At 40.1% G+C, this 24,130-nt stretch overlaps 1 protein-coding gene across 1 annotated transcript in view; it reads left to right on the top strand.

The window, feature by feature from the left end:
• LOC109558319 (antigen WC1.1-like) overlaps positions 1 to 24,130 on the top strand; it is a 168,969-nt gene that overhangs the window by 111,504 nt on the left and 33,335 nt on the right. The window contains 5 exon segments of the mRNA XM_070788642.1: positions 5,385 to 5,693; positions 5,787 to 6,104; positions 14,565 to 14,657; positions 14,734 to 15,048; positions 16,192 to 16,506. Of these exon segments, the coding sequence (XP_070644743.1) occupies positions 5,385 to 5,693; positions 5,787 to 6,104; positions 14,565 to 14,657; positions 14,734 to 15,048; positions 16,192 to 16,506 (1,350 nt within the window).

Here is a 24,130-nt window from a genome sequence, read left to right as displayed (position 1 = left end):
GATAAGATTAGAATAGCTTGTCTTTTCATTATCTTAATCAAAATTGAACTCTTGGAGTTTCTTCTGCTTAATCTTAGGAGTCAGGTATGGAAGAGAAATTTCAGCCTCAGTAGTGGATTGTTGGAAGTGGAGTACTGTGTTTAGGAGAAATCTAGAGTAGAAACAATGACTAGAGAAGACTGTAGAGAAGCTTGTTTGAAATAAGGAGGAGATTTCAATGAGGGGCTAAACAAATTGAGAAGGACTGTGGTGCAAGTGTTCCAAGTTGCTTCAGTCCTGTCCTACTCTTTGTGACACCATGGACCCTAGTCCACCAGGCTCCTCTGTCCATGGGATTCTCCAGGTAAGACTACTGGAGTGGGTTGCCATTTCCTTCTCCAGGGGATCGTATTCACCCAGGGATCAAACCTGGGTCTCCTGCATTGCAGGCAGAGTCTTGATTATCTTCTGAGCCACCAGGTACTACAGTACTGAAGTGCAAAATGGTGAGGGGATGAAGATGTGAGGATTGCAGGAGGGGAGGGTTGGAAAGATGCAGGTCAACTCGTACATTCACCACAGCCTCTGTGTTACACTTCCTTCCTGCCCTCATTCTTTCCCTCCCTCTCTTCCTTTATTCTGTTGTGGGAGTAATTTCTGAGCTCTGTGGAAGTGCTAGCATTTGGAGGTTGCAGTTTTCTTAGAGGAAAGTTTTTATAATACGGATTCTGTTTATTTAACAAATATAAGTTTACTCATATTTTTCTCTTTTTTTTGTATCAGATTTCGGTGAGTTGCGTTTCACAAGTAATGCATTTTCAAGGACTAGGCCCACTTTACAAAAAATTTTCAATTTAGAATAACACTGGTTCATATCTCTTATCTTTAAATGTTGGGAAGATCTATAATGATATTCCTCCTTTTGTTACTGGTGTTGTTAATTTGTGTTCCCTCTTTTTTCTTAATTGGTTTTGCTAGAAGATTATCCGTGTTAATGTTCTTTTTAAGAGAAGCACTAATGGACCCTATTGATTTTTTTGATTTGTATTTGCTTTCTACTTAATTGATTTCTGTACTCAGTTTTCACTCCTCTTTTTCAGTTATGATTTTCCCTGATAGCTCAGCTGGTAAACAGTCTGCCTGCAATGCAGGAGACCCCTGTTTGATTCCTGGGTCAGGAAGATCCCCTGGAGAAGGGATAGGCTACCCACTCCAGTTTTCTTGGGCTTCCCTTATGGCTCAGCTGGTAAAGAATCTGCCTGCAATGCAGGGCACCTGGGTTCAATCCCTGGATTGGGAAGATCCCCTGGAGAAGGGAAAGGCTACCCACTCCAGTATTCTGGCTTGGAGAGTTCCATGGACTGTATAGACCACGAGGTCATAGAGTCAGACACGACTGAGCGACTTTCACTTTCCAGTTATGATTGTTGTTGCTTTTGTAGATTCTTGAGTCTTGGATCACTTTCTTCTGTTTCTATGTTTATTCTAATGTAGGTATCAAGGAAGCATCAAGGTTCTAAATTTTCTTCCAAGCATCATTTTATTTTTAAGCCACCAGATTTGCTAGTATATAATTTCTTTTGTATTTTATTACCATAAAATGTTTCTTTTTTTCTGAATGTATTCTTTGTCTTATAGTCTGACTTTGTATGATATTAATATAGACACTGTATACAGCCTTCTCTGATTTGTGTTTGCATAGTATATAATTTTTTACCTTTTTAATATGTTTCTGTGTTTATATTCAAACACATATGTATTTATAGGCAGTATATTGTTTTGTCTTATTTTATCTGGTCTGATCATCTTGTTTTTTATTTGGAGTACTTAAATTATTTACCTTTAATGTAATTATTGATATAATTGTGTTTAAGTGTACTTGCCTGCTATTTGTTGTATCTTTGTTCCTATTTTAATCATTGAGTGTATTATTTTATCTTAAAACTCTATTGGCTTATTAATCATATCAGATTTTTAGGTGATAATAATGTTGATTTTTTTTTAAATTTTAAAATAATTTTTATTTATTTTTGGCTGTGCTGGGTCTTCATTGCTGCATAGATTTTTCTCTAGCTGCGGAGATCAGAGGCTACTCTCTAGTTGCAGTGCACGAGGTTCTCACTGCGGTGGCCTCTCTTGCTGTGGCCTCTCTTGCTGTGAGCAAGGCTCTATGGTGCTCAAGCTTCAGTAGTCGTGGCTCCTGGGCTCTAGAGCACAGGTTCACTGTGGTGCATGGGCTTAGTTGCTCCGTGGTATGTGGGATTTTCCTAGACCTGGGATCAAAACTGCATCTCCTGCATTGGCAGATGGATTGTTCGCCACTGAACCACTGGGGAAGCCCATGTTGAATTACTAATCTTTAATTACATTCTACCTTGAAATGATGTTATGTCACAACATGCAATGTCAGTCACTATACTTTTCTTCCACTTTGGTCATTGGTGCTGTCATTGTCATACGTTCTACTTATAAATTTATTATGAATCTTGTAGTTTGTTGCTAATATTTTTGCTTTAAATCTTCTAACAGAGAATCAACATCTAGCACAGACTCTATACCTTTGAGTGGATCCATGGTTTCATCTGCTGTCATGTCCCTTTAGCTTGAAGAACTTTCTGAGGCAGTTTTGTGTAGTGTGTGTCTGGTGGCCTTCAATTCTATCATTTTTCATTTATCTGAAGTCATCTTAATTTTCATTCAGTTTTGAAAAGTATTTTTATAGGTGATTCAATTCTAGAGTAACAAATGCCCAACCCCAATACTTTAAATATGTTTTTACATTGTCATCTGACTTTCACTGCCTCCAACAAAAAGTCAGTAAATAATACTTATCCTTTTGTTCTGCTGTATATAGTTTGTCAAATTTCCTTGGCTGCTCTTAAGATATTTTTGTTTGTTTGTTTACCACTGAATTTCAGTATTTACATTGTCATGTTTTCTGAGAATGATTTCATTACCTTGTTCGGGGTTTGTTTAGCTTTTTGAATCAGTGGATTTATAGTTTTCAGTAAATTTGGAAAAGATTTCATTTATCTTTTCTTAATATTTTTCAGCATAGCCCTTATTCTGAATCTCCAAATATGCATATTTTATATATTTTTATATTATCCTACATGCCATGGAGTTTCCATTCATATTTTTCTGCCTTTTTACTCTCTTTGGTTCAGTTTAGATAGTCTCTACTGCTGTGTTTTACTTCCCAGTTCTTCTATTCTGCAATGTCTAGTCTCTTGTGTAATTAATCCAAATAATTGTTCATTCCAATACTATATTTTTTCAGTTTTAGAAGTCTCATTTGTTTATTTTTCCTAGTTTTCCTCCCTGTTTATTTTGATTGTTCATTAAGCATATTGATATTAGTGGTTTAAAGATATCTTCAGCCAATTCAATCATTTCTGTAATTTCTGAAGTTGATTTAAATGATTATTTTTTAAAATGTGTTATGGGTTACATTTTTCCCCTTTGGAAATTCTAATAATTTTCTGGTTGGATGTTGGGCATCACTAAGCAGTCCTTTACCAGTAAGAACTTTAGAAATAAATAATCAGAACACATCTAAAAATCAGGGAATTGTACTTGATGAATCAAATAAAGTTTTTTCATTGGGTTATTTTCATTCTGTTCAAAATGTGTTCCTCTGATGACCAAATGATGAACTTTTATTTTTAATAAAAAAAAAAAAAACTTTTATTTTTCTCTCCTTTAGTTTTAAAACTTCCTTGATCCCACCTTGCCTGCCGTATGCTCCACCCACACCCTACTTCTACAGCAGTAGCTATCCTTTCTGATTTTCTTTTCCATTCATTTGTGTCTTTTAAAATTGTGTTTGCTTGTCTGAAGTGGGAGAAATGAAAAAGGATAGCAGCTTAAGTGGTAGATGGGAGGAGCAGAGGGTGATGTAATATGCTAACAACCTATTCAACAAGTGTTTCCCACAAATATTTACATATTTTGTCTGTACTGAGGCTTTTTCAACTTGGAACTCTCCAAATTATGGCTTGTTTGCTCACTTCCTCCTCCTTCTCCTTCTTCTTCCTCCTTTTAGAATTGTAAACCATTCAACATGCCATCTTCTTTTAGAATTGTAAAACATGCATGAAAGAAATTAAAGACAATATAATCAATGGAAAGTCATTCTGTGCTTCTGGGCTGGAAGAAGTAATATTGTTAAAATGCCTGTACTTGTCAAAGTGATCTACAGATTTAATGCAATTCCTATCTAAATCCCAATGGCATTCTTAATAGAAATAGAGAAAACAGTCTTAAAATAGAAGAGTGTGGTTTAATTTTTATATATTCATGAATTTCCTGTTTCCTTATTACTATTGAGTTTTATTTCCATTCCATTATGGTCATGAAAGATATTATTTAATATTTTTGAATTTGTTAAGACTTATTTGTAACCTAGCCTGGAGAATATTTCATTTGTGCTTGAGAAGAATGCATATTGTTCTGTTGTTAGAATTAGTACAATGATAGTATTAAAACCAATTAGCATTTTCTATGAGTCCTGTTTCAGAAGAAAAACCTTTAATAGGAGATGATCTGGAAACTCAGCTGTCTGGTAAGGTCCCACTGAGAACACACACTCTACCAGGTCCTTTGACAAATCCTAGGATTTCAAGGGAGATGGCCGGGACTCTGTCTCTGTGACTCTCTGAGTTTTCTTAACTCATCTTCTTTCCCACTAAGGTCACTGAAGAAATTAATGGAATTTTTGCCATTGAAAAGACAAGATGTGATGACATAAACACGAATTAGTAATAGTGTCCATATTTCTTCTCTGGAGGCGTCACCCATCTACAGGTTGGCATCCCCTCATGGATCCAGCCTCAAGACTTTCCCTCACCTAAGTCACTTGAGGACTAGCTCCTGGGAGAGAAAACTGATCAGAATATTAGCCCCACAAGTTCCAGGAAAGCTTTCTAAGCTTGTCTGGATGCTAGGTCTCTCATATCATAGCCCATGTTTCTCTGGGTGGGTTCCGTTCTGCATATCTCTACTTTCAAGTGCTGGCATATTACACATTATCCTTGGATCTGTAGGTATTAGGCTGCTAAATGAGAAATTCACTTCTTCAACCAATGCTAAAAGATGTGTTTCCAGTATTCAGCCATTCCAATGATCTGAATTGGGCTCTGTAGTTTCTAGGCTCCTAGACCGAGGAATTCAGATTTCTAACCAGTCTCAAAGTGTATGTTCTTAGGATTCAGCCACTCCAAACTGACCTTGTAATCCTCCTGAATTTCTGTTTAGAAACCTGCTCAAGAAAATTCAATTATGACACTAACTATCAAAGACTCTCTACATGTTCCACTTCTAAAAAGAAAAACTTTCACACCACGGCCTGTAATGTGCAGTTTCAAGTCAGTACCATGAACACTGGTTTTGTTGTTTCCTCTTAGGATTTGTGCGTCTGGCTGGAGGGGATGGACCCTGCTCAGGGCGAGTAGAAGTGCATTCTGGAGAAGCTTGGATCCCAGTGTCTGATGGGAACTTCACACTTGCCACTGCCCAGATCATCTGTGCAGAGCTGGGTTGTGGCAAGGCTGTGTCTGTCCAGGGACATGAGCTCTTCAGAGAGTCCAGTGCCCAGGTCTGGGCTGAAGAGTTCAGGTGTGAGGGGGAGGAGCCTGAGCTCTCAGTCTGCCCCAGAGTGCCCTGTCCAGGGGGCACTTGTCACCACATTGGAGCTGCTCAGGTTGTCTGTTCAGGTGAGATGCAGGTCAGGCCTTTCACATCTGTGAACACCCTATTCAGGTGAGAAAGTCATGTGATTTTGCTGAAACTCTGTCTTCTTCTACCAGCATACTCAGAAGTCCGGCTCATGACAAATGGCTCCTCTCAGTGTGAGGGGCAGGTGGAGATGAACATTTCTGGACGATGGAGAGCGCTCTGTGCCTCCCACTGGAGTCTGGCCAATGCCAATGTTATCTGTCGTCAGCTCGGCTGTGGAGTTGCCATCTCCACCCCTGGAGGACCACACTTGGTGGAAGGAGGTGATCAGATCCTAACAGCCCGATTTCACTGCTCAGGGGCTGAGTCCTTCCTGTGGAGTTGTCCTGTGACTGCCCTGGGTGGTCCTGACTGTTCCCATGGCAACACAGCCTCTGTGATCTGCTCAGGTAAGAGAGAAGAAAGGGCTACTGGTACTCAGGATGCTCCTGGAGTGAAATGTTTCCAAGAGCAGAGAGTGAGGGAAAATGGACTTCAAAGTCAGATATTTCATGGTGAAATATGGATCTTCTCATTGTTCCTTCATTTTTCAGGCCAGGGCAAGAAGTGTGAAGGGGAATAATATATTTTTAAGCAACATTGTTGCTTACTTATAATCATAGAAAACAGTGTAGGAGCAGTAAGTATAGACCTCAGTATGAACCCCAACCCAGAGCAACAGAGAGAATGTCCCCAGCACCACAGTCACTGTCATCTCCTCTCGACAGGGAAAAGCACTTACTGAACTTCTACTAACGTAGAAAGTTTTATCAATTTTTGAACTTTATATAAAATGATGCAGTATGATGCATCATTTGTATCTAATTTCTTTAGACTCAAGATTATGTTTGGGATTCACTCATGATGTTGTATATTGTAGCACTTTATTTTTTTTTATTACTGTAGAGTATGACTTTGAATGATCACATGGCCATGTACTGATCAATTCTACTGACAGTTTAAATCTGAGTTGTTTCCAGTTCTTGACTATTATAAATATGATATTACAACTTACCATGACAATGTCTTTGGATGCAAATATGTGTTACTTACTTTCCATGTTTAACCCTTGGTCTTTTATTTTCTTTTTCTTAATCAAATGGTGTCCTTTGATGAACTCATTTCTTAATCTTATGGAAACGTAACTTGCCAACTTTTTCCTGTACATTTAATGCTTCTTATAGCCTTTAAAACAGAATTTTTGCCTACTCCAAGATCATAAAAACATTCTCCAAGAGCGTCTTATGGAAATTTTATTCTTTTTCTCTTGCATATAATTGTGCATTCCTTCTGGGATTGATATCAGTGTAAGAAGAGGGTCAGGTTTCATATGGACATCCAATTACTCAATCTTTTTCTGCAAAGATTCTTTTCCCCACTTCAGTGCCGCCTTTGTCATAAGCAGAAGGGCAAGTATGTCTGTCCTTTTTAAGACTCTCTATTCTGTTCCATGTGATCATTTGTCTATCCTTGCACCATTACTGCATTTTCTTAATTATCATAACTTTGTCATTGTTGTTGTTCAATCGCTAAGTCATGTGTGACTCTTTGTGACCCCATGAACTACAGCTCACCAGGCTTCCGTGTCCTTTACTATCTCCCAGAGTTTCAACGGAGAAGGCAATGGCAACCCACTCCAGTACTCTTGCCTGGAAAATCCTATGGACGGAGGAGCCTGGTAGGCTGCAGTCCATGGGATCGCTAAGAGTCGGACGACTGAGTGACTTCACTTTCACTTTTCACTTTCATGCATTGGAGAAGGAAATGGCAACCCACTCCAGTGTTCTTGCCTGGGGAATCCCAGGGACGGGGGAGCCTGGTGGGCTGCCATCTATGGGGTTGCACAGAGTTGGACACGACTGAAGCGACTTAGCAGCAGCGGGAGCAGAGTTTCAAACTTTGTAGTTAGTCTTAATAACTTTAATTTACAAGAGTTACTTTATATTAACGCCTCTAACTTTGTTGCTTTTCTTAGCAACTGTGACGGTCATTCTTGGTTGCTTGTATTTTGTATCAATTTAGAAATCAGCTTGTCATTTTTGCCAAAAGAAAAGCTTAAGGGTACTTTCACTGGGATTACATTTAAAAATTTGAGAGGAGACAAAGAAATTTGAGGAAGATTGACATTGACAATGTTGAGTTTTCCAAATCATTGACATAATACATCCTTCCATTCAGTTAGATCTTGAATTTTTCTCAGAGATTTTGCCCATCTTCTACTAGGATTTCTCCTAGGTATTTTATTTTTGATGTCATGAGTATTTTTGTGGAAGTGTCCTGGCAATGAATTCTCTTTGAGTTGTTTTCATCTTTTAATTTTTAAAATTTTGATGTCATTTGAGACATTAAAATGTTGGGAAAGTTATATAAAAATTCCTTTATGACCTTTACCTGGGTTTCTAAATGTTAATATCAATATTACGCTTTAATCTCTCTGTGTGTGTGAGTGTCTTTCCTTCTCGATTCCCCTTCTGCCCCATTTCTTCCTGAATATGTAAAATCCTTCTGAATTAAGTTGAAGCCATGATGTTCCTTTACCCTTAGGACACTTCTGGGAATTTCCTTACAGAACCAGAGTTCAGTCAAGTCTTTAAATGACTTCAGCCCCAGGTGACATCTAATTGCAGCACTGAAAGACCCCACTGGAAGACTGCCAAACTGAGTCTTTTTCTGATTAATGACCCAAAGTCATAAGCAAAATGAAGTATATATTCTTTTTCTTCAGCTAAAAGTTTTTCCTTTTCATGTTCATCAAATTGCTAACATCTGTTGAATCACAGAAAAAGCAAGAGAGTTCCAGAAAAACATCTACTTCTGCTTTATTGACCATGCCAAACCTTTGACTGTGTGGATCATGACAAATTGTGGAAAATTCTGAAAGAGATGGGAATACCAGACCCCCTGACCTGCCTCCTGTATGCAGATCAAGAAGCAATAGTTAGAACTGGACATGGAAAAAGCGACTGGTTCCAAACTGGGAAAGGTGTATGTCAAGGCTGTATGTTGTCACCCTGCTTATTTAACTTATATGCAGAGTGTATCATGTGAACTGCTGGGCTGGATGAAGCACAAGCTGGAATCAAGATTGCCAGGAGAAATATCAATAACCTCAGATATGCTGATGACACCACCTTTATGGCAGAAAGCAAAGAGGAGCTGAAGAGCCTCTTGATGAAAGTGAAAGAATAGAGTGAAAAAGCTGGCTTAAAACTCAACATTCAAAAAACTAAGATCAAGGCATCCAGTCCCATCACTTCATGGCAAATAGATGGGGAAACAGTGGAAACAGTGACAGATTTTATTTTCTTGGGCTCCAAAATCACTGTAGATGGTGACTGCAGCCATGAAATTAAAAGACATCTGCTCCTTGGAAGAAAAGCGATGACAAACCTGTTGCTGCTAAGTCACTTCAGTCGTGTCTGACTCTTTGCGACCCCAGAGACGGCAGCCCACCAGGCTCCCACTTCCCTGGGATTCTCCAGGCAAGAACACTGGAGTGGGTTGCCGTTTCTTTCTCCAATGCATGAAAGTGAAAAGTGAAAAGTGAAAGTGAAGTCGCTCAGTCGTGTCCGACTCTTTAGCAACCCCATGGACTGCAGCCTACCAGGCTCCTCCACCCATGGGATTCTCCAGGCAAGAGTACTGGAGTGGGGTGCCATTGCCTTCTCCGACAAACCTAGATAGCATATTAAAAAGCAGAGACATTACTTTGCTGACAATTGTCCATTTGGTCAAATCTGTGGCTTTTCCAGTAGGCATTTATGGATGTAAGAGTTGGACCATAAAGAAGGCTGAGCGCCAAAGAATTGATGCTTTTGAACTGTCGTGTTGGAGAAGACTGCTCTGAGTCCCCTGGACTGCAATGAGATCAAACCAGTAGGTCCTAATGGAAATCAGTCCTGAATATTTATTGGAAGGACTGATTCTGAAGCTGAAGCTGCAATACTTTGGCTACCTGATGAGAAGAATTGACTCATTGGAAAAGACCCTGATGCTGTAAGATTGAGGGTGGGAGAAGAAAGGGATGACAGAGGATGAGATGGTTGGATGGCATCACCGACTTGATGGACATGAGTTTGAGCAAGCTCCAGGAGTTGGTGATGGACAGGGAAGTCTGGCGAGGTGCAGCCAATGGGGTCACAAAGAGTTGGACATGACTGAGTGACTGAACTGAACTGGGCTAAATTTTGGGGGAAAATCTTCTATACAACAATGTCACCAGAACTCTTGTCATGTGACCTGAATTTCTACATTGAAGACTATCCTCTGATCTTGCACTGTGATGTTTCCACCTTATGCTGAGCTAGTGCATGACTACTATTATTCTTTAGTTCTTAATTTCAGCTAACACATTTTTCAGCTCTAGAAGTACTTCACTTTTGTTATTTCTCTGCAAAGATACACATTTTGTTTATTATTTCCATAAACACTTTAATCATGGCTATTTAAATTCTCTGTCAGGTAAATCTAGCAGGTGAAAAATCTGGGAAATTCTTTCCAATGCCTCCTTTTTCCTTTCTGTTTTTCACGAGATCTATTTTATTTAAGTGTTTGTTTTAAAGTTAGACATTGAAGAAATTGTAGAAATCCTTCAGAAAGAATTTTGTTTTGCTTTTACTTCGGGATAGATTTGGCCTTCCTTGGTGACTCAGATGGTAAAAAATCTGCCTGCAGTGCGGGAGATCTGGGTTTGATCCCTGGATTGGGAAGATCCCCTGGAGGAGGGCATGGCAAGCCACTCCAGTATTCTTGCTTGAAAAATCCTATGGGCAGAGGAGCCTGGTGGGCTATAGTCCATGGGGGTCACAAACAGTCTGACATGACTGAGCGACTAAGCACAGCACAGGGATAGATTTAGGGATACAACAACTTATTTAACTCATTCTTATAGCAACACTTGGGTTAAAACAAAAATTGTGATACTGTCAGAAGCAGAACTCTCCACAGAGAAGGTGAACAATAAGAGTATGATAACTTTACTGCTGGGTCACTGCTTTCATAGCAAACATCCTCTTCCAACAACACAAGAGAAGATTCTACACATGGACATCACCAGATGGTCAACACCGAAATCATATTGATTATATTCATTGCAGCCAAAGATGGAAAAGCTCTATACAGGCAGCAAAAACAAGACTGAGAGCTGACTGTAGCTCAGATCATGAACTCCTTATTGCCAAATTCAGACTTAAATTTAAGAAAGTGGGGAAAACCACTAGACCATTCATGTATGATCTAAATCAAGTCCCTTATGACTATACAGTGGAAGTGAGAAGTAGATTTAAGGGACTAGATCTGATAGACAGAGTGCCTGATGAACTATGGACAGAGGTTTGTGACATTGCACAGGAGACAGAAATCAAGACCATCCCCAAGAAGAAATGCAAAAAAGGAAAATGGCTGTCTGAGGAGGCCTTCCAAATAGGTGTGAAAAGAAGTGAAGCAAAAAGCAAAGGAGAAAAGGAAAGATACCCATTTGAATGCAGGGTTCCAAAGAATAGCAAGGAGATAAGAAAGCCTTTCTCAGTGATCAATGCAAAGAAATAGAGGAAAACAACAGAATTGGAAAGACTAGAGATCTCTTCAAGAAAATTAGAGATACCAAGGGAACATTTTATGCAAAGATGGGGTCAATAAAGGATAGAAATGGTATGGACCTAACAGAAGCAGAAGATATTAAGAAGAGGTGGCAAGAATACATAGAACTATACAAAAAAGATCTTCACAACCTGAATAATTGCCGAGGTCCAGCCCCGGCTGATCCAGGGTATTCGAAGGAGAGATGGCCTAGGCGACTATTCAAATGTTAATTAGAGATATAAGAGTAATAGAATGAGGATAGCTCAGTAGGAAAATTCAGTGGAGAAAAGAGGCTGAGTAGCTTGGTTTACATGGAAAATCAGTATAACCTGTGATACCAGGTTAGCTCTGACCACGGAGGCCGCAGGCACCCTCTCGAATAGCGGAAGATGCCCCACCTTAGACACCTTCTCGAGTGGGTCTTAGAAGCCCAGGCAGATAAATGGTCTCAGAGGATATCCACGTTCCAGACGGAGACTTCAGCCAGAAGTTAAAGGGAAGAATGACATGGGGAGACCAAGCGTTGGTGAGCAAGGCCCGTAGCTTTATTTTTAACAGGGGCTTATATACCCTAAGTTACACATAGAGGATAATAGGGGATGCAAAGTCAGTAGTTTTTGATCCTTATCAAAAACCAAGGTTTCTTTCCTGCAAATTTATTATATACAAATGGTTTAGGTGATTTACATCATCTTCTGGCCAGAAGGCCTATTAACATTTTATGACTCTTGACAAGGACTTATCAACAAAGACTTATTTTCTCTAAGAGTAATTATTTTAAGGTTTGGCGCCATCTTCCGAAGATAAAATTGCATTCCTATAGGGCAGATGTGTAATGGGTTTACAACAAAGGAAAGAATTTATTACCTTAAGGGTCTAAAGTTACTAACACCAAGGCCATTACTTATTTTTTCTACGTACCAACTGTATTAATTAATACACATTCAAGGATACAATTCAGGGGATGTGGAAACTCTGCAACAAGCATTGGCTCATCAATGAAATCCTTTACTAGTTTATTCTGACAGTTTCTAACTCTCTGAGAGGTTCTAAACTATTTGAATATCTTAAGCTTCCTGTGCCTCTCGAGGTTGGGAGACTGTAAACAATCGTATACATAGCTGTAGGAGTCCGGGTAAACTTGTCAGGCGAGTTAGAGAGCCATCTGAGGGGTTTGGATTTAAACACTCCTAATTGCCCAGGAACTTTATTAATTGGAGCTGTAAGTTAACTCTTTGACAGAGAGAGCGAGATGGTGGTGGGGGACAGCCCCCAGTAAAGTCAGAGGTGAGAGCACAAAGCAATAAAGTAGGCAGACTCTGGTTTTTGGTGGGTAGATGCTCGAGAATATCCGGGGGGACTCCTGAGGCTCGATCCCGCCTTTGCGTATGCCGAACCTCCTTCCTCATGACCTTTGTCATGAGTGGAATGCCTCACCAGCTCCCGGCAGATAATGATGATGGTGTGATCACTCACACTCACTTAGAGCCAGACATCCTGGAATGTGAAGTCAAGTGGGCATTAGGAAGCATCACTACTAACAAAGCTAGTGGAGGTGATGGAATTCCAGTTGAGCTCTTTCAAATCTGAAAGATGATGCTGTGAAAGTGCTGCATGCAATATGTCAGCAAATTTGGAAAACTCAGCAGTGTCCACAGGACTGGAAAAGGTCACTTTTCATTCCAATCCCAAAGAATGCTCAAACTACTGCACAATTGCACTCATCTCACATGCTAGGAAAGTAATGCTCAAAATTGTCCAAGCCAGGCTTCAGCAATATGTGATTCATGAACTTCCAGATGTTCAAGCTGGTTTTAGAAAAGGCAGAGGAACCAGAGATCAAATTGCCAACATCTGCTGGATCATCAAAAAAGCAAGAGAGTTCCAGAAAAACATTTATTTTTGCTTTATTGACTATGCCAAAGCCTTTGACTGTGTGGATCACAATAAACTCTGGAAAATTCTGAAAGAGATGGGAATACCAGACTACCTGACCTGCCTCTTGAGAAACCTGTATGCATGTCATAAAGCAACAGTTAGAACTGGACATGGAACAACAGACTGGTTCCAAATAGGAAAAGGAGTACATCAAGGCTGTATATTGTCACCCTGTTTATTTAACTTATATGCAGAGTACATCATGAGAAATGCTGGGCTGCATGAAGCACAAGCTGGAATCAAGATTGCCAGGAGAAATATCAATAACCTCAGATATGCAGATGACACCACCCTTATGGCAGAAAGTGAAGAACTGAAAAGCCTCTTGATGAAGGTGAAAGAGGAGAGTGAAAAAGTTGGCTTAAAGCTCAACATTCAGAAAATGAAAATCATGGCATCTGGCGCCATCACTTTGTGGGAAATACATGGGGAAACAGTGGAAGAAGTGGCTGACTTTATTTTTTTGGGCTCCAAAATCACTGCAGAAGGTCACTGCAGCCAAGAACTTAAAAGACGCTTACTCCTTGGAAGGAAAGTTATAACCAACCTAGACAGCATATTAAAAAGCAGAGACAATACTTTGTCAACAAAGGTCCATCTAGTCAGAAGCTATGGTTTTTCCAGTAGTCATGTATGGATATGAGAGTTGGACTATAAAGAAAGCTGAGCACCAAAGAATTGATGCTTTGAACTGTGGTGTTGGCGAAGACTCTCGAGAGTCCCTTGGACTGCAAGGAGATCCAACCAGTCCATCTTAGAAGAGATCAGTCCTGGGTGTTCATTGGAAGGACTGATGAAGCTGAAACTCCCAGTACTTTGGCTACCTGATGTGAAGAACTCTATCATGTGAAAAGGCCCTGATGCTGGGAAAGAGTGATGGCAGGAGGAGAAGGGGAGGATAGAGGATGAGATGGTTGGGTGGTATCATCGACTGGATGGACATGGGTTTGTGTGGACTCCGGGAGTTGGTGATGGACAAGGAGGCCTTGCGTGCTGTGGTTCATGGGGTTGCAAAGAGTCAGACACGACTGAGTGAATGAACTGAAGTAAACTGAATACAGCTTTCATATAAGCTCCATTAGGAGGGATTGGGGGCAGGAGGAGAAGGGGATGACAGAGGATGAGATGGCTGGATGGCATCACCGACTCAACGGACGTGAGTCTGAGTGAACTCCAGGAGTTGGTGATGGACAGGGAGGCCTGGCCTGCTGCAATTCATGGGGTCTCAAAGAGTCGGACACGACTGAGTGACTGAACTAACTAACTAACTAACTGACCAGGTCATTATTTCCCTTAATTCAGTTTCCTGTTCTTCAACCCTTCCAGACTTCTGATCATTGTTGTTTCTTCAGGAAACCAGATCCAGGTGCTTCCCCAGTGCAACGACTCCCTGTCTCAACCTGCAGGCTCTGCGGCCTCCGAGGAGAGCGCCCCCTACTGCTCAGGTGAGGGTCCCACAAGACAGAAGACCCTTCTCATTCCCCAGGTTGATGCCCCATTGTCCCATTTCTCTCTCCTCAGACAGCAGGCAGCTCCGCCTGGTGGACGGGGGCGGTCCCTGCGCCGGGAGAGTGGAGATCCTTGACCAGGGCTCCTGGGGCACCATCTGTGATGACGGCTGGGACCTGGACGATGCCCGCGTGGTGTGCAGGCAGCTGGGCTGTGGAGAAGCCCTCAATGCCACGGGGTCTGCTCACTTCGGGGCAGGATCAGGGCCCATCTGGCTGGACAACTTGAACTGCACAGGAAAGGAGTCCCACGTGTGGAGGTGCCCTTCCCGGGGCTGGGGGCAGCACAACTGCAGACACAAGCAGGACGCGGGGGTCATCTGCTCAGGTCTGCGCTGCACACTGTCCGCAGGTGGGGGAGGGGTGGGGCCCTGGAGGACGGGGTCTGAGCCCTGAGGGAGAGATGCTCAAAGGACCAGCTAAGGAGGCTTCCTCCCATGGAGCCTGTCTTTCCAGCAGACGTGAAGACGAGGTGCTTTCACTTCCTCCCGCAGCAGCTGCGGATCTGGTCGTTTCTTCTCAGCAGTGTTTCCTGGCAGAGCCGATTTTTACAGTTTTTCTTGAAAGCAGGGCTCTCTCTCCAGTTACATACAAAAAATTTAAACACACGGTACTAGTTTCCGTTTGCTTCAGTAACAATTTTAAATTAGTGGGTTAAAACAACATATATTTATTTCCTTTGGGGGAGAATCTATTTCTTGTCTTTTCAATGTTCTAGATAAAAAAAAAAAAAAAAAAAGAAAGTCACATAATCGTGTCTGACTCTTTGCGATCCCATGGACTATATCCTGCCCTGCCCCTCTGTCCATGGAATTCTCAAGCTTCTAGAAACTGTCTACATCCCTTGGTTCACAGCCTCCTTCATCCATTATCAGACCAGAAATGCTGCAGGCCTCCAGATATGAGCCAGAGTCACATTTCTTTCTTTAGGCAGAGCTAAGAAATGTATTCCATGTTTAAGGATAATGGGTCTAAGGATGTGCTCAGACTGGGCTCACATTGTTCATACAATATTCTAGCTTAATCTCACCATCCCAAGGTCCTTTTCTTAATCACATCTGTAAATCCCCTTTGTCAAGTATGGTAACATATTCACAGATTGCAGAGCCTGGGATGTAGACATTTTTGGGTTAATTATTCTGCCTATCTCCCTAATATCCACATCACATCCCTTAACATACTCTTCAACGATTTTCTTAGGAAGCAGAATTCAGCTGCCCCTCCCTGACTAGTGCCCACACAATTTGGTCTTCCTCTCAGTTCATATCCACTACACCATTGTGGTAGAAATAGAAAGACAGACTCAAATGGACAAAGTCAGTTAAAAGGGAGGCGATGTCAGTCTTGTCATCTAGTGGGTATCTCTTGAACAAGGTCAGAGATGAATGTTTACCATTTCTAGAAGAAAGGAAAACCTAGAACATGCAGCAAAATTTTCACTGTGTCCTGTCTCCTCCCCTTTCAACCTTAGAGTTCCTGGCCCTCAGGATGGTGAGCGAGGACCAGCAGTGTGCTGGGTGGCTGGAAGTTTTCTACAATGGGACCTGGGGCAGTGTCTGCCACAGCCCCATGGAAGACATCACTGTGTCCATGATCTGCAGACAGCTTGGCTGTGGGGACAGTGGAACCCTCAACTCTTCTGTTGCTCTTAGAGAAGGTTTTAGGCCACAGTGGGTGGATGGAATCCAGTGTCGGAAAACTGACACCTCTCTCTGGCAGTGTCCTTCTGACCCTTGGAATTACACTTCATGCTCTCCAAAGGAGGAAGCCTACATCTGGTGTGCAGGTGATTTACTGTCTGTTTCTGTGTGTCTGTCCCAACCCTGTAGGATGCAGTGAGATTTGATATTTTAAAATCTAAGTGATGAGTTTAATTTGGGTCCACAAAATGACATTAAGTGAAAATGTTAGTGTCCAACTCAGTCGTGTCCGACTCTTTGTGTCTGCATGGACTATAGCCGGCCAGGCTCCTCTGTCCATGGAATTTCCAGGCAAGAATACTGGAATGGGTTTCCATTCCCTTCTCCAGGGGATCATCCCAACCTAGGTATCGCAATTGAGTCTCCCACACTGCAGTCAGATTCTTTACCGTCTGAGTCACCAGAGAAGCCTAAATGAGGTAAGGATGAAATTAATTCTATCCACATATTCCACTCTTGTTTGTTAAAATTTTAATTGAGATGTAATTCTTGTAACATTATATTAGTTCTAAGTATAAAACATAGTGTTTATGTTTTTGTACATATTGGTAAATCATCACCACATGTACAGTAATATCCATCACCACATGTAGTTACAATTTTTTTTTCTTATGATCCCACAAGTAAGAATTTGCATGCTGCAACTAAGACCCAGGACAATCAAATAAATAATTAATTTTAAAAGAGAGCATTATTCTCTTCATAGTCTTGACATAAGAACATGCATCATGTTTTTTTTTTTTTAATCCACATTAGGGCTCCCCTGGTAGCTAAGCTGGTAAAGAATCCACCTACAATGCAGGAGACCCCGGTTTGATTCCTGGGTTGGGAAGATCCACTGGAGAAGGGATAGGGCTACTCATTCCAGTATTCTTGGACTTCCCTGATGACTCAGTGGGTAAAGAATCTGCCTGCAATGTGGGAAACCTAGGTGCGATCCCTGGCTTGGGAACACCCCTGGAGAAGGGAAAGGCTACCCACTCCAGTATTTTGGCCTGGAGAATTCCATGGATTGTATACTCCATGGGGTCGTAAAGAATTGGACATGACTGAGCGACTTTCACAAACACTATATACAAAAATATTATCTTCTTTCCTATATTACAGTTTTTTCTTTTTTTTAATGTAAATATATTTATTTTAATTGGAGGTTAATTACTTTACAATATTGTATTGGTTTTGCCATACATCAACATGAATCCACCACAGGTATACACATGTTCCCCATCCTGAACCCCCCTCTCTCCTCCCTCCCCGTACCATCCCTCTGGGTCGTCTCAGTGCACCATCTCCAAGCAACCAGTATCATGCATCAAACCTGGACTGGCGACTCGTTTCATATATGATATTATATATGTTTCAATGCCATTCTCCCAAATCATCCCACCCTCGCCCTCTCCCACAGAGTCCAAAAGACTGTTCTATACATCTGTGTCTCTTTTGCTGTCTCGCATACAGGGTTATCATTACCATCTTTCTAAATTCCATATATATGCATTAATATACTGTATTGGTGTTTTTCTTTCTGGCTTAGTTCACTCTGTATAATAGGCTCCAGTTTCATCCACCTCATTATTACAGTTAAGATATCTTTTATGACAATATTTTTTTCTCTAGAATGTTTTAAAATTTTTATTTATTTATAGGAACTCTCTATAAACAAACATCACTTCAGTTCAGTTGCTCAGTTGTGTCAGCTTCAACATCAGTCCTTCCAATGAACACTCAGGACTGATCTCCTTTAAGATGGACTGGTTGGATCTCCTTGCAGTTCAAGGGACTCTCAAGAGTCTTCTCCAACACCACAGTTCAAAAGCATCAATTCTTAGCTGCTCAGCTTTCTTTATAGTCTTATAAACAAACATCACTTACTCTTTCTTAAATATTTTTGTAAATATTTCCCCCATTTTTTGCATATATGTTTAAGGTTATATATATGAATGGGGGGGTTATGTTATCAAATCTATAATGGTTTACTTTTGACTTCTGCCCTTAATGAAATGTTTCATATGCCATTCTTAATCTCAAAATAATATTGAATCAAGTTTTATTTTCTGCAAATAATTTTACAGTTCCACTAAAGAATATTCAAAACCTAATTTTGAATTCATTTATTTATCTGAATTTATTTTACTATGTGTGATTGTATAATATCATCACCAGATAAGAATTATATTTTAGATATGTGATAGCTTCATCACAAAATAAAAACACATTGCTTCATGATTTCATGGATATGATGTCAAAAATACAGGCAACAAAGCAAAAATAGACAAGTGGGAATATATCAAACTAAAAATCTTCAAGCCAAAGGAAACATCAACAGAGTGAAAAAGCAAGCTAGCACAAATTATATAAGGTGTTAATTTCCAAACAAATAAGGAACTCCTGGAACTCAAGAAAAAAATAATCTAAAACCTAATAACTCAATTAAAAAATAGGCCAAGGGCTTGAATAGACATTTCTCTAAAGAAGACATACAAATGGCCAGTGGGTATATGAAAAATGCTTGACATTGTCAATCATCAGGGAAGTGTAAATCAAAACCAGAAAGATATCATCTCACACATGTCAGAATGACTGTTTTTTTTTTTTTTTAAAGACACCTAATGTTTGCAAGGCTGTGGAGAAATTGACACTTTCTGTGTACTTATCCACATGAAATGTATACATTTTATTAATAAAACTATGCAATCCGGGGGTTAAATCTCTGGACTTTCACTGTCATGGGTCCAGGTTCAATTCCTGACCTGGGAACTAAGATCCCACGAGCTACAGCACAGCCAAAAACAAACAAACAACAACACAAAAACTATGACCAAAAAATCTGTATGATTTGTAGTGATGTCCCTTTTCATTCTTGGTATTGTTAACTTCATTTACTCTCTGCTCTTCATTGGTATTGATCAGTGTTCATCAATTTTCAATGAGCCATGTTTAAAGGGTTTTTTCCTATGTTTTCCATCTTACGCTTACCTTCTTTTCCATTCATTATTATTCCTTTTTTAATTAACTCCAACATTCTATATTCTTTAGGCTTTCTCATCTCCTAGTTTCTTAATTGAAGCTTACATTTTTTTCACTTTCGGTCTTTCCTCTTCTCTAAATCTAGGGTATAAATGCCCCTTAGGCACTACTTGAGTTTCATTAGAAGAATTTATGATAATATCATTATTTTGTGTTTATTATCATTATTATTGTATTTTTATTATCATTATTTCACAATATTTGGTAAATTTTAAATTTATTCCCAGACTCAGGTGTTTTTTGGAAGGGTGCTGCTGAATTTCCCAAAATAGGGATGGCTAACAATATTTTCTTTTTAATTCTTAATTTTATTCCACTGTGGTCAGAGTAAATACTCTGTATGAATTCAAAGAGTGAAATATTTTGTCCTATTATGTGGTCATTTTTGATAATTGTTCCTAGTGCATTTAGAATAATGTGAACTCTTGCATTGTTGGGTGCATTGCTCTATGTGCTACTTAGTTAAATGTGCTGATTATTTTGTTGTACATCTACTGTATTCTTTGTTTTTTGTATGTCTGGTCTGTATGCTATTGAAAAAGATACAGTAAAAATCCCCCATTTTGATTGTGATTTTGCCTATTTCTTCTTTTCATTCTGTCAAGTATATTTCAAAGCTATGTTCTGTTACCTTTCTTGAATTTTGATGTTTATATCTTTATTAAGGGTGCATCTCATTATAATCATGAAAATTCTCTCTTTAATTCAATTAGTGTTCTGTTCAGTTCAGTTCAGCAGCTAAGTTTTGTCCAACTCTTTGCGACCCGATGGACTGTAGCACCCCAGGCTGCCCTGTCCACCACCAACTCCCAGAGTTTACCCAAACTCATGTCCATTGAGTCAGTGATGCCATCCAGCAATCTCACCCTCTGTCATCCCCTTCTCCTTCTGCCCCTAATCTTTCTCAGCATCGGGGTCTTTTGAAATGAGTCACCTCTTCACATCAGGTGGCCAAAATATTGGAGTTTCAGCTTCAACATCAGTCCTTCCAGTGAGCACTCAGGACTGATCTCCTTTAGGATGGACTGGTTGGATCTCCTTGCAGTCCAAGGGACTCTCAAGAGTCTTCTCCAACACTACAGTTCAAAAGCATCAATTCTCCATTGCTCAGCTTTCTTTACAGTCCAACTCTCACCACATCCACACATGACTACTAGAAAAACCATAGCTTCTGACTAGATGGACCTTTTGTTGGCAAAGTTATGTCTCCGCTTTTTAGTATGCTGTCTAGGTTGGTTATAACTTTCCTTCCAAGGAGCAAGCGTCTTTTAATTTCATGGCTGCAATCACCATCTGCAGTGATTTTGGAGCCCCCCAAATAAAGTCAGCTACTGTTTCCACTGTTTCCATATCTATTTGCCAGGAAGTGACGGGACTGGATGCCATGATCTTAGTTTCCTGAATGTTGAGCTTTAAGCCAACTTTTTCACTCTCCTCTTTCACTTTCATCAAGAGGCTTGTTAGTTCTTCTTCACTTTCTGCCATAAGGGTGGTGTCGTCTGCATATCTGAGGTTATTGATATGTCTCCCAGCAGTCTTGATTCCAGCTTGTGCTTCATCCAGCCCAGCATTTCTCATGTGGTATTCTGTATATAAGTTAAATAAGCAGGATGACAATATACAGCCTTGAGGTACTCCTTTTCCTATTTGGAACCAAACTGTTGTTCCATGTCCAGTTCTAACTGTTGCTTCCTGACCTGCATACAGGTTTCTTAAGAGGCAGGTAAGGTGGTCTAGTATTCCCATCTCTTTCAGAATTTTCCACAGTTTATTGTGATCCACAGTCAAAGGCTTTGGCATAGTCAATAAAGCAGAAATAGATGTTTTCCTGGAACTCTCTTGCTTTTTCAATGATCCAACAGATGTTGGCAATTTGATCTCTGGTTCCTCTGCCTTTTCTAAAACCAGCTTGAACGTCTGGAAGTTCACGGTTCACGTATTACTGAAGCCTGGCTTGGAGAATTTTGAGCATTACTTTACTAGCGTGTGAGATGAGTGCAATTGTATGGTAGTTTGAGCATTCTTTGGCATTGCCTTTCTTTGGGATTGGAATGAAAAGTGACCTTTTCCAGTCCTGTGGCCACTGCTGAGTTTTCCAAATTTGCTGGCATATTGAGTGCAGCACTTTCACAGCATCATCAGGATTTGAAATAGGTCAACTGGAATTCCATCACCTCCACTAGCTTTGTTAGTAGTGATGCTTTCTAAGGCCCACTTGACTTCACATTCCAGGATGTCTGGCTCCAGGTCAGTGATCACACCATCGTGATTATCTGGGTCGTGAAGATCTTTTTTGTACAGTTCTTCTGTGTATTCTTGCCACCTCTTCTTAATATCTTCTGCTTTTGTTAGGTCCATACCATTTCTGTCTTTTATTCATCTTTGCATGAAATGTTCCCTTGGTATCTCTAATTTTCTTGAAGAGATCTCTAGTCTTTCCCATTCTTTTGTTTTCCTCTATTTCTTTGCACTGATTGCCAAGGAAGGATTTCTTATTTCTCCTTGCTATTTTTTGGCACTCTGCATTCACATGGGTATATCTTTCCTTTTCTCCTTAGCTTTTTGCTTCCCTTCTTTTCACACCTATTTGGAAGGCCTCCTCAGAGAGCCATTTTGCTTTTTTGTATTTCTTTTTTTCTTGGGGATGGTCTTGATTTCTGTCTCCTGTACAGTGTCACGAACCTCTGTCCATAGTTTATCAGGCACTCTGTCTATCAGATCTAGTCCCTTAAATCTACTTCTCACTTCCACTGTATAGTCATAAGGGATTTGATTTAGGTCATACCTGAATGGTCTAGTGTTTTTCCCCACTTTCTTCAATTTAAGTCTGAACTTGGCAATAAGGAGTTCATGGTCTGAGCCACAGTCAGCTCCTGGTCTTGTTTTTGCTGCCTGTATAGAGCTTCTCCATCTTTGGCTGTGAAGAATATAATCTATCTGATTTCAGTGTCAGCCATCTGGTGATGTCCATGTGTAGAGTCTTCTCCTGTGTTGTTGGAAGAGGGTGTTTGCTATGATCAGTGTGTTTTCTTAGCAAAACTCTCTTAGCCTTTGCCCTGCTTCATTCTGTCCTCCGAGGTCAAATTTGCCTGTCACTCCAGGTGTTTCTTGACTTCCTACTTTTGCATTCCAGTACCCTATAATGAAAAGGATATCTTTTTTGGGTGTTAGTTCTAAAAAGTCATGTAGGTGTTCATAGAACCATTCAACTTCAGCTTCTTCAGCAATACTGGTTGGGGCATAGACTTGGATTACTGTGATATTGAATGGTTTGCCTTGGAAATAAACAGAGAGATCATTCTGTTGTTTTTGAGATTGCATCCAAGTACTGCATTTCAGACTCTTTTGTTGACTTTGATGGTTACTCCATTTCTTCTAAGTGATTCCTGTCCACAGTAGTAGATATAATGGTCATATGAGTTAAATTCACCTATTCCAGTCCATTTTAGTTCACCGATTCCTAGAATGTTGATGTTCACTGTTGCCATCTCCTGTTTGACCACTTCCAACTTCCCTTCATTCATGGACCTAAGATTCCAGGTTCCTATGCAATATTGCTCTTTACACCATTGGACCTTGCTTCTATCACCAGTCACATCCACAACTGGGTATTGTTTTTGCCTTGGCTCCCTGCCTTCATTCTTTCTGGAGTTATTTCTCCACTGATCTCCAGTAACATATTGGGCACCTACTGACCTGGGGAGTTCATCTTTCAGTGTCCTGTCTTTTTGCCTTTTCATACTGTTCATGGGGATTTTCAAGGCAAGAATGCTGCAGTGGTTTGCCATTCCCTTCTCCAGTGGACCACATTTTGTCAGACCTCTCCACCATGACCTGTCCATCTTGGTTGGCCCTATACAGCCTGGCTTAGTTTCATTGAGTTAGACAAGGCTGTGGTCCATGTGATCAGGTTGGCTAGTTTTCTGTGATTGTGGTTTCAGTCTGTCTGCCCTCTGATGCCCTCTCTCAGCACTACTGTCAATTAGTGTATCTTTTCTTAAAGTCTACTTTCTGGGACGTCGATAAAGCTACTCAAGTTTTCTTATAGTTAGTACATTTTTTCCATCATTTTACTTTCAACCTTTCTTTGTTTTCATAATATAAGGTGATCGTTTTGCAAGTAACATTTGCACCAGTTTTGTTTTATCTTAATCCATTCACTGTAAATGCAGTTAGTGATATTGATGTGTTGGTATCTGCCATTTGCTTTTAATTGATCCACATGCTTTATGTTCCCTTTTCTCTCCCCTTTCCCCCCTTCCTTTAGTATTAAATAAATCTGTTATTATTTCAGATTTTCCTTTTAATTTTCAGCAGCTTTACTAGGAAGAGTATGAAAACTCTTCCATTTATATTTTTAAAAAATTCTCTATCATTATACCTTCAAATATGACTTCTGTAGTTCTGTCTCTCTGTCTCTGTATCTCTTCTCCTTCTCCTACTCTTTCTTTTCCTTCTCATCTCTCATCTTCATGACTCCTCTAAATCACTGTATTCTAAGTTCTATCTAAAATTTGTTTGACTTATCCATTCACTTTTAACCCTAGATATTTTATTTTAGGTCAACAATGGTTCCATTGCTATTTTTATTTGTTTATGATTATTTGCTAATTTTTTCATCTTTGTACCTGTATATTCTCCCCTTCTCTCCTTTCCCCTAAATACACTGATCGTAGTTAAAAT

The sequence above is a fragment of the Bos indicus genome, chromosome 5 (genome assembly GCF_029378745.1).
Source record: "Bos indicus isolate NIAB-ARS_2022 breed Sahiwal x Tharparkar chromosome 5, NIAB-ARS_B.indTharparkar_mat_pri_1.0, whole genome shotgun sequence".
Taxonomy (NCBI): Eukaryota; Metazoa; Chordata; class Mammalia; order Artiodactyla; family Bovidae; genus Bos; species Bos indicus.
This window is presented reverse-complemented; position numbering and strand designations above follow the sequence as displayed.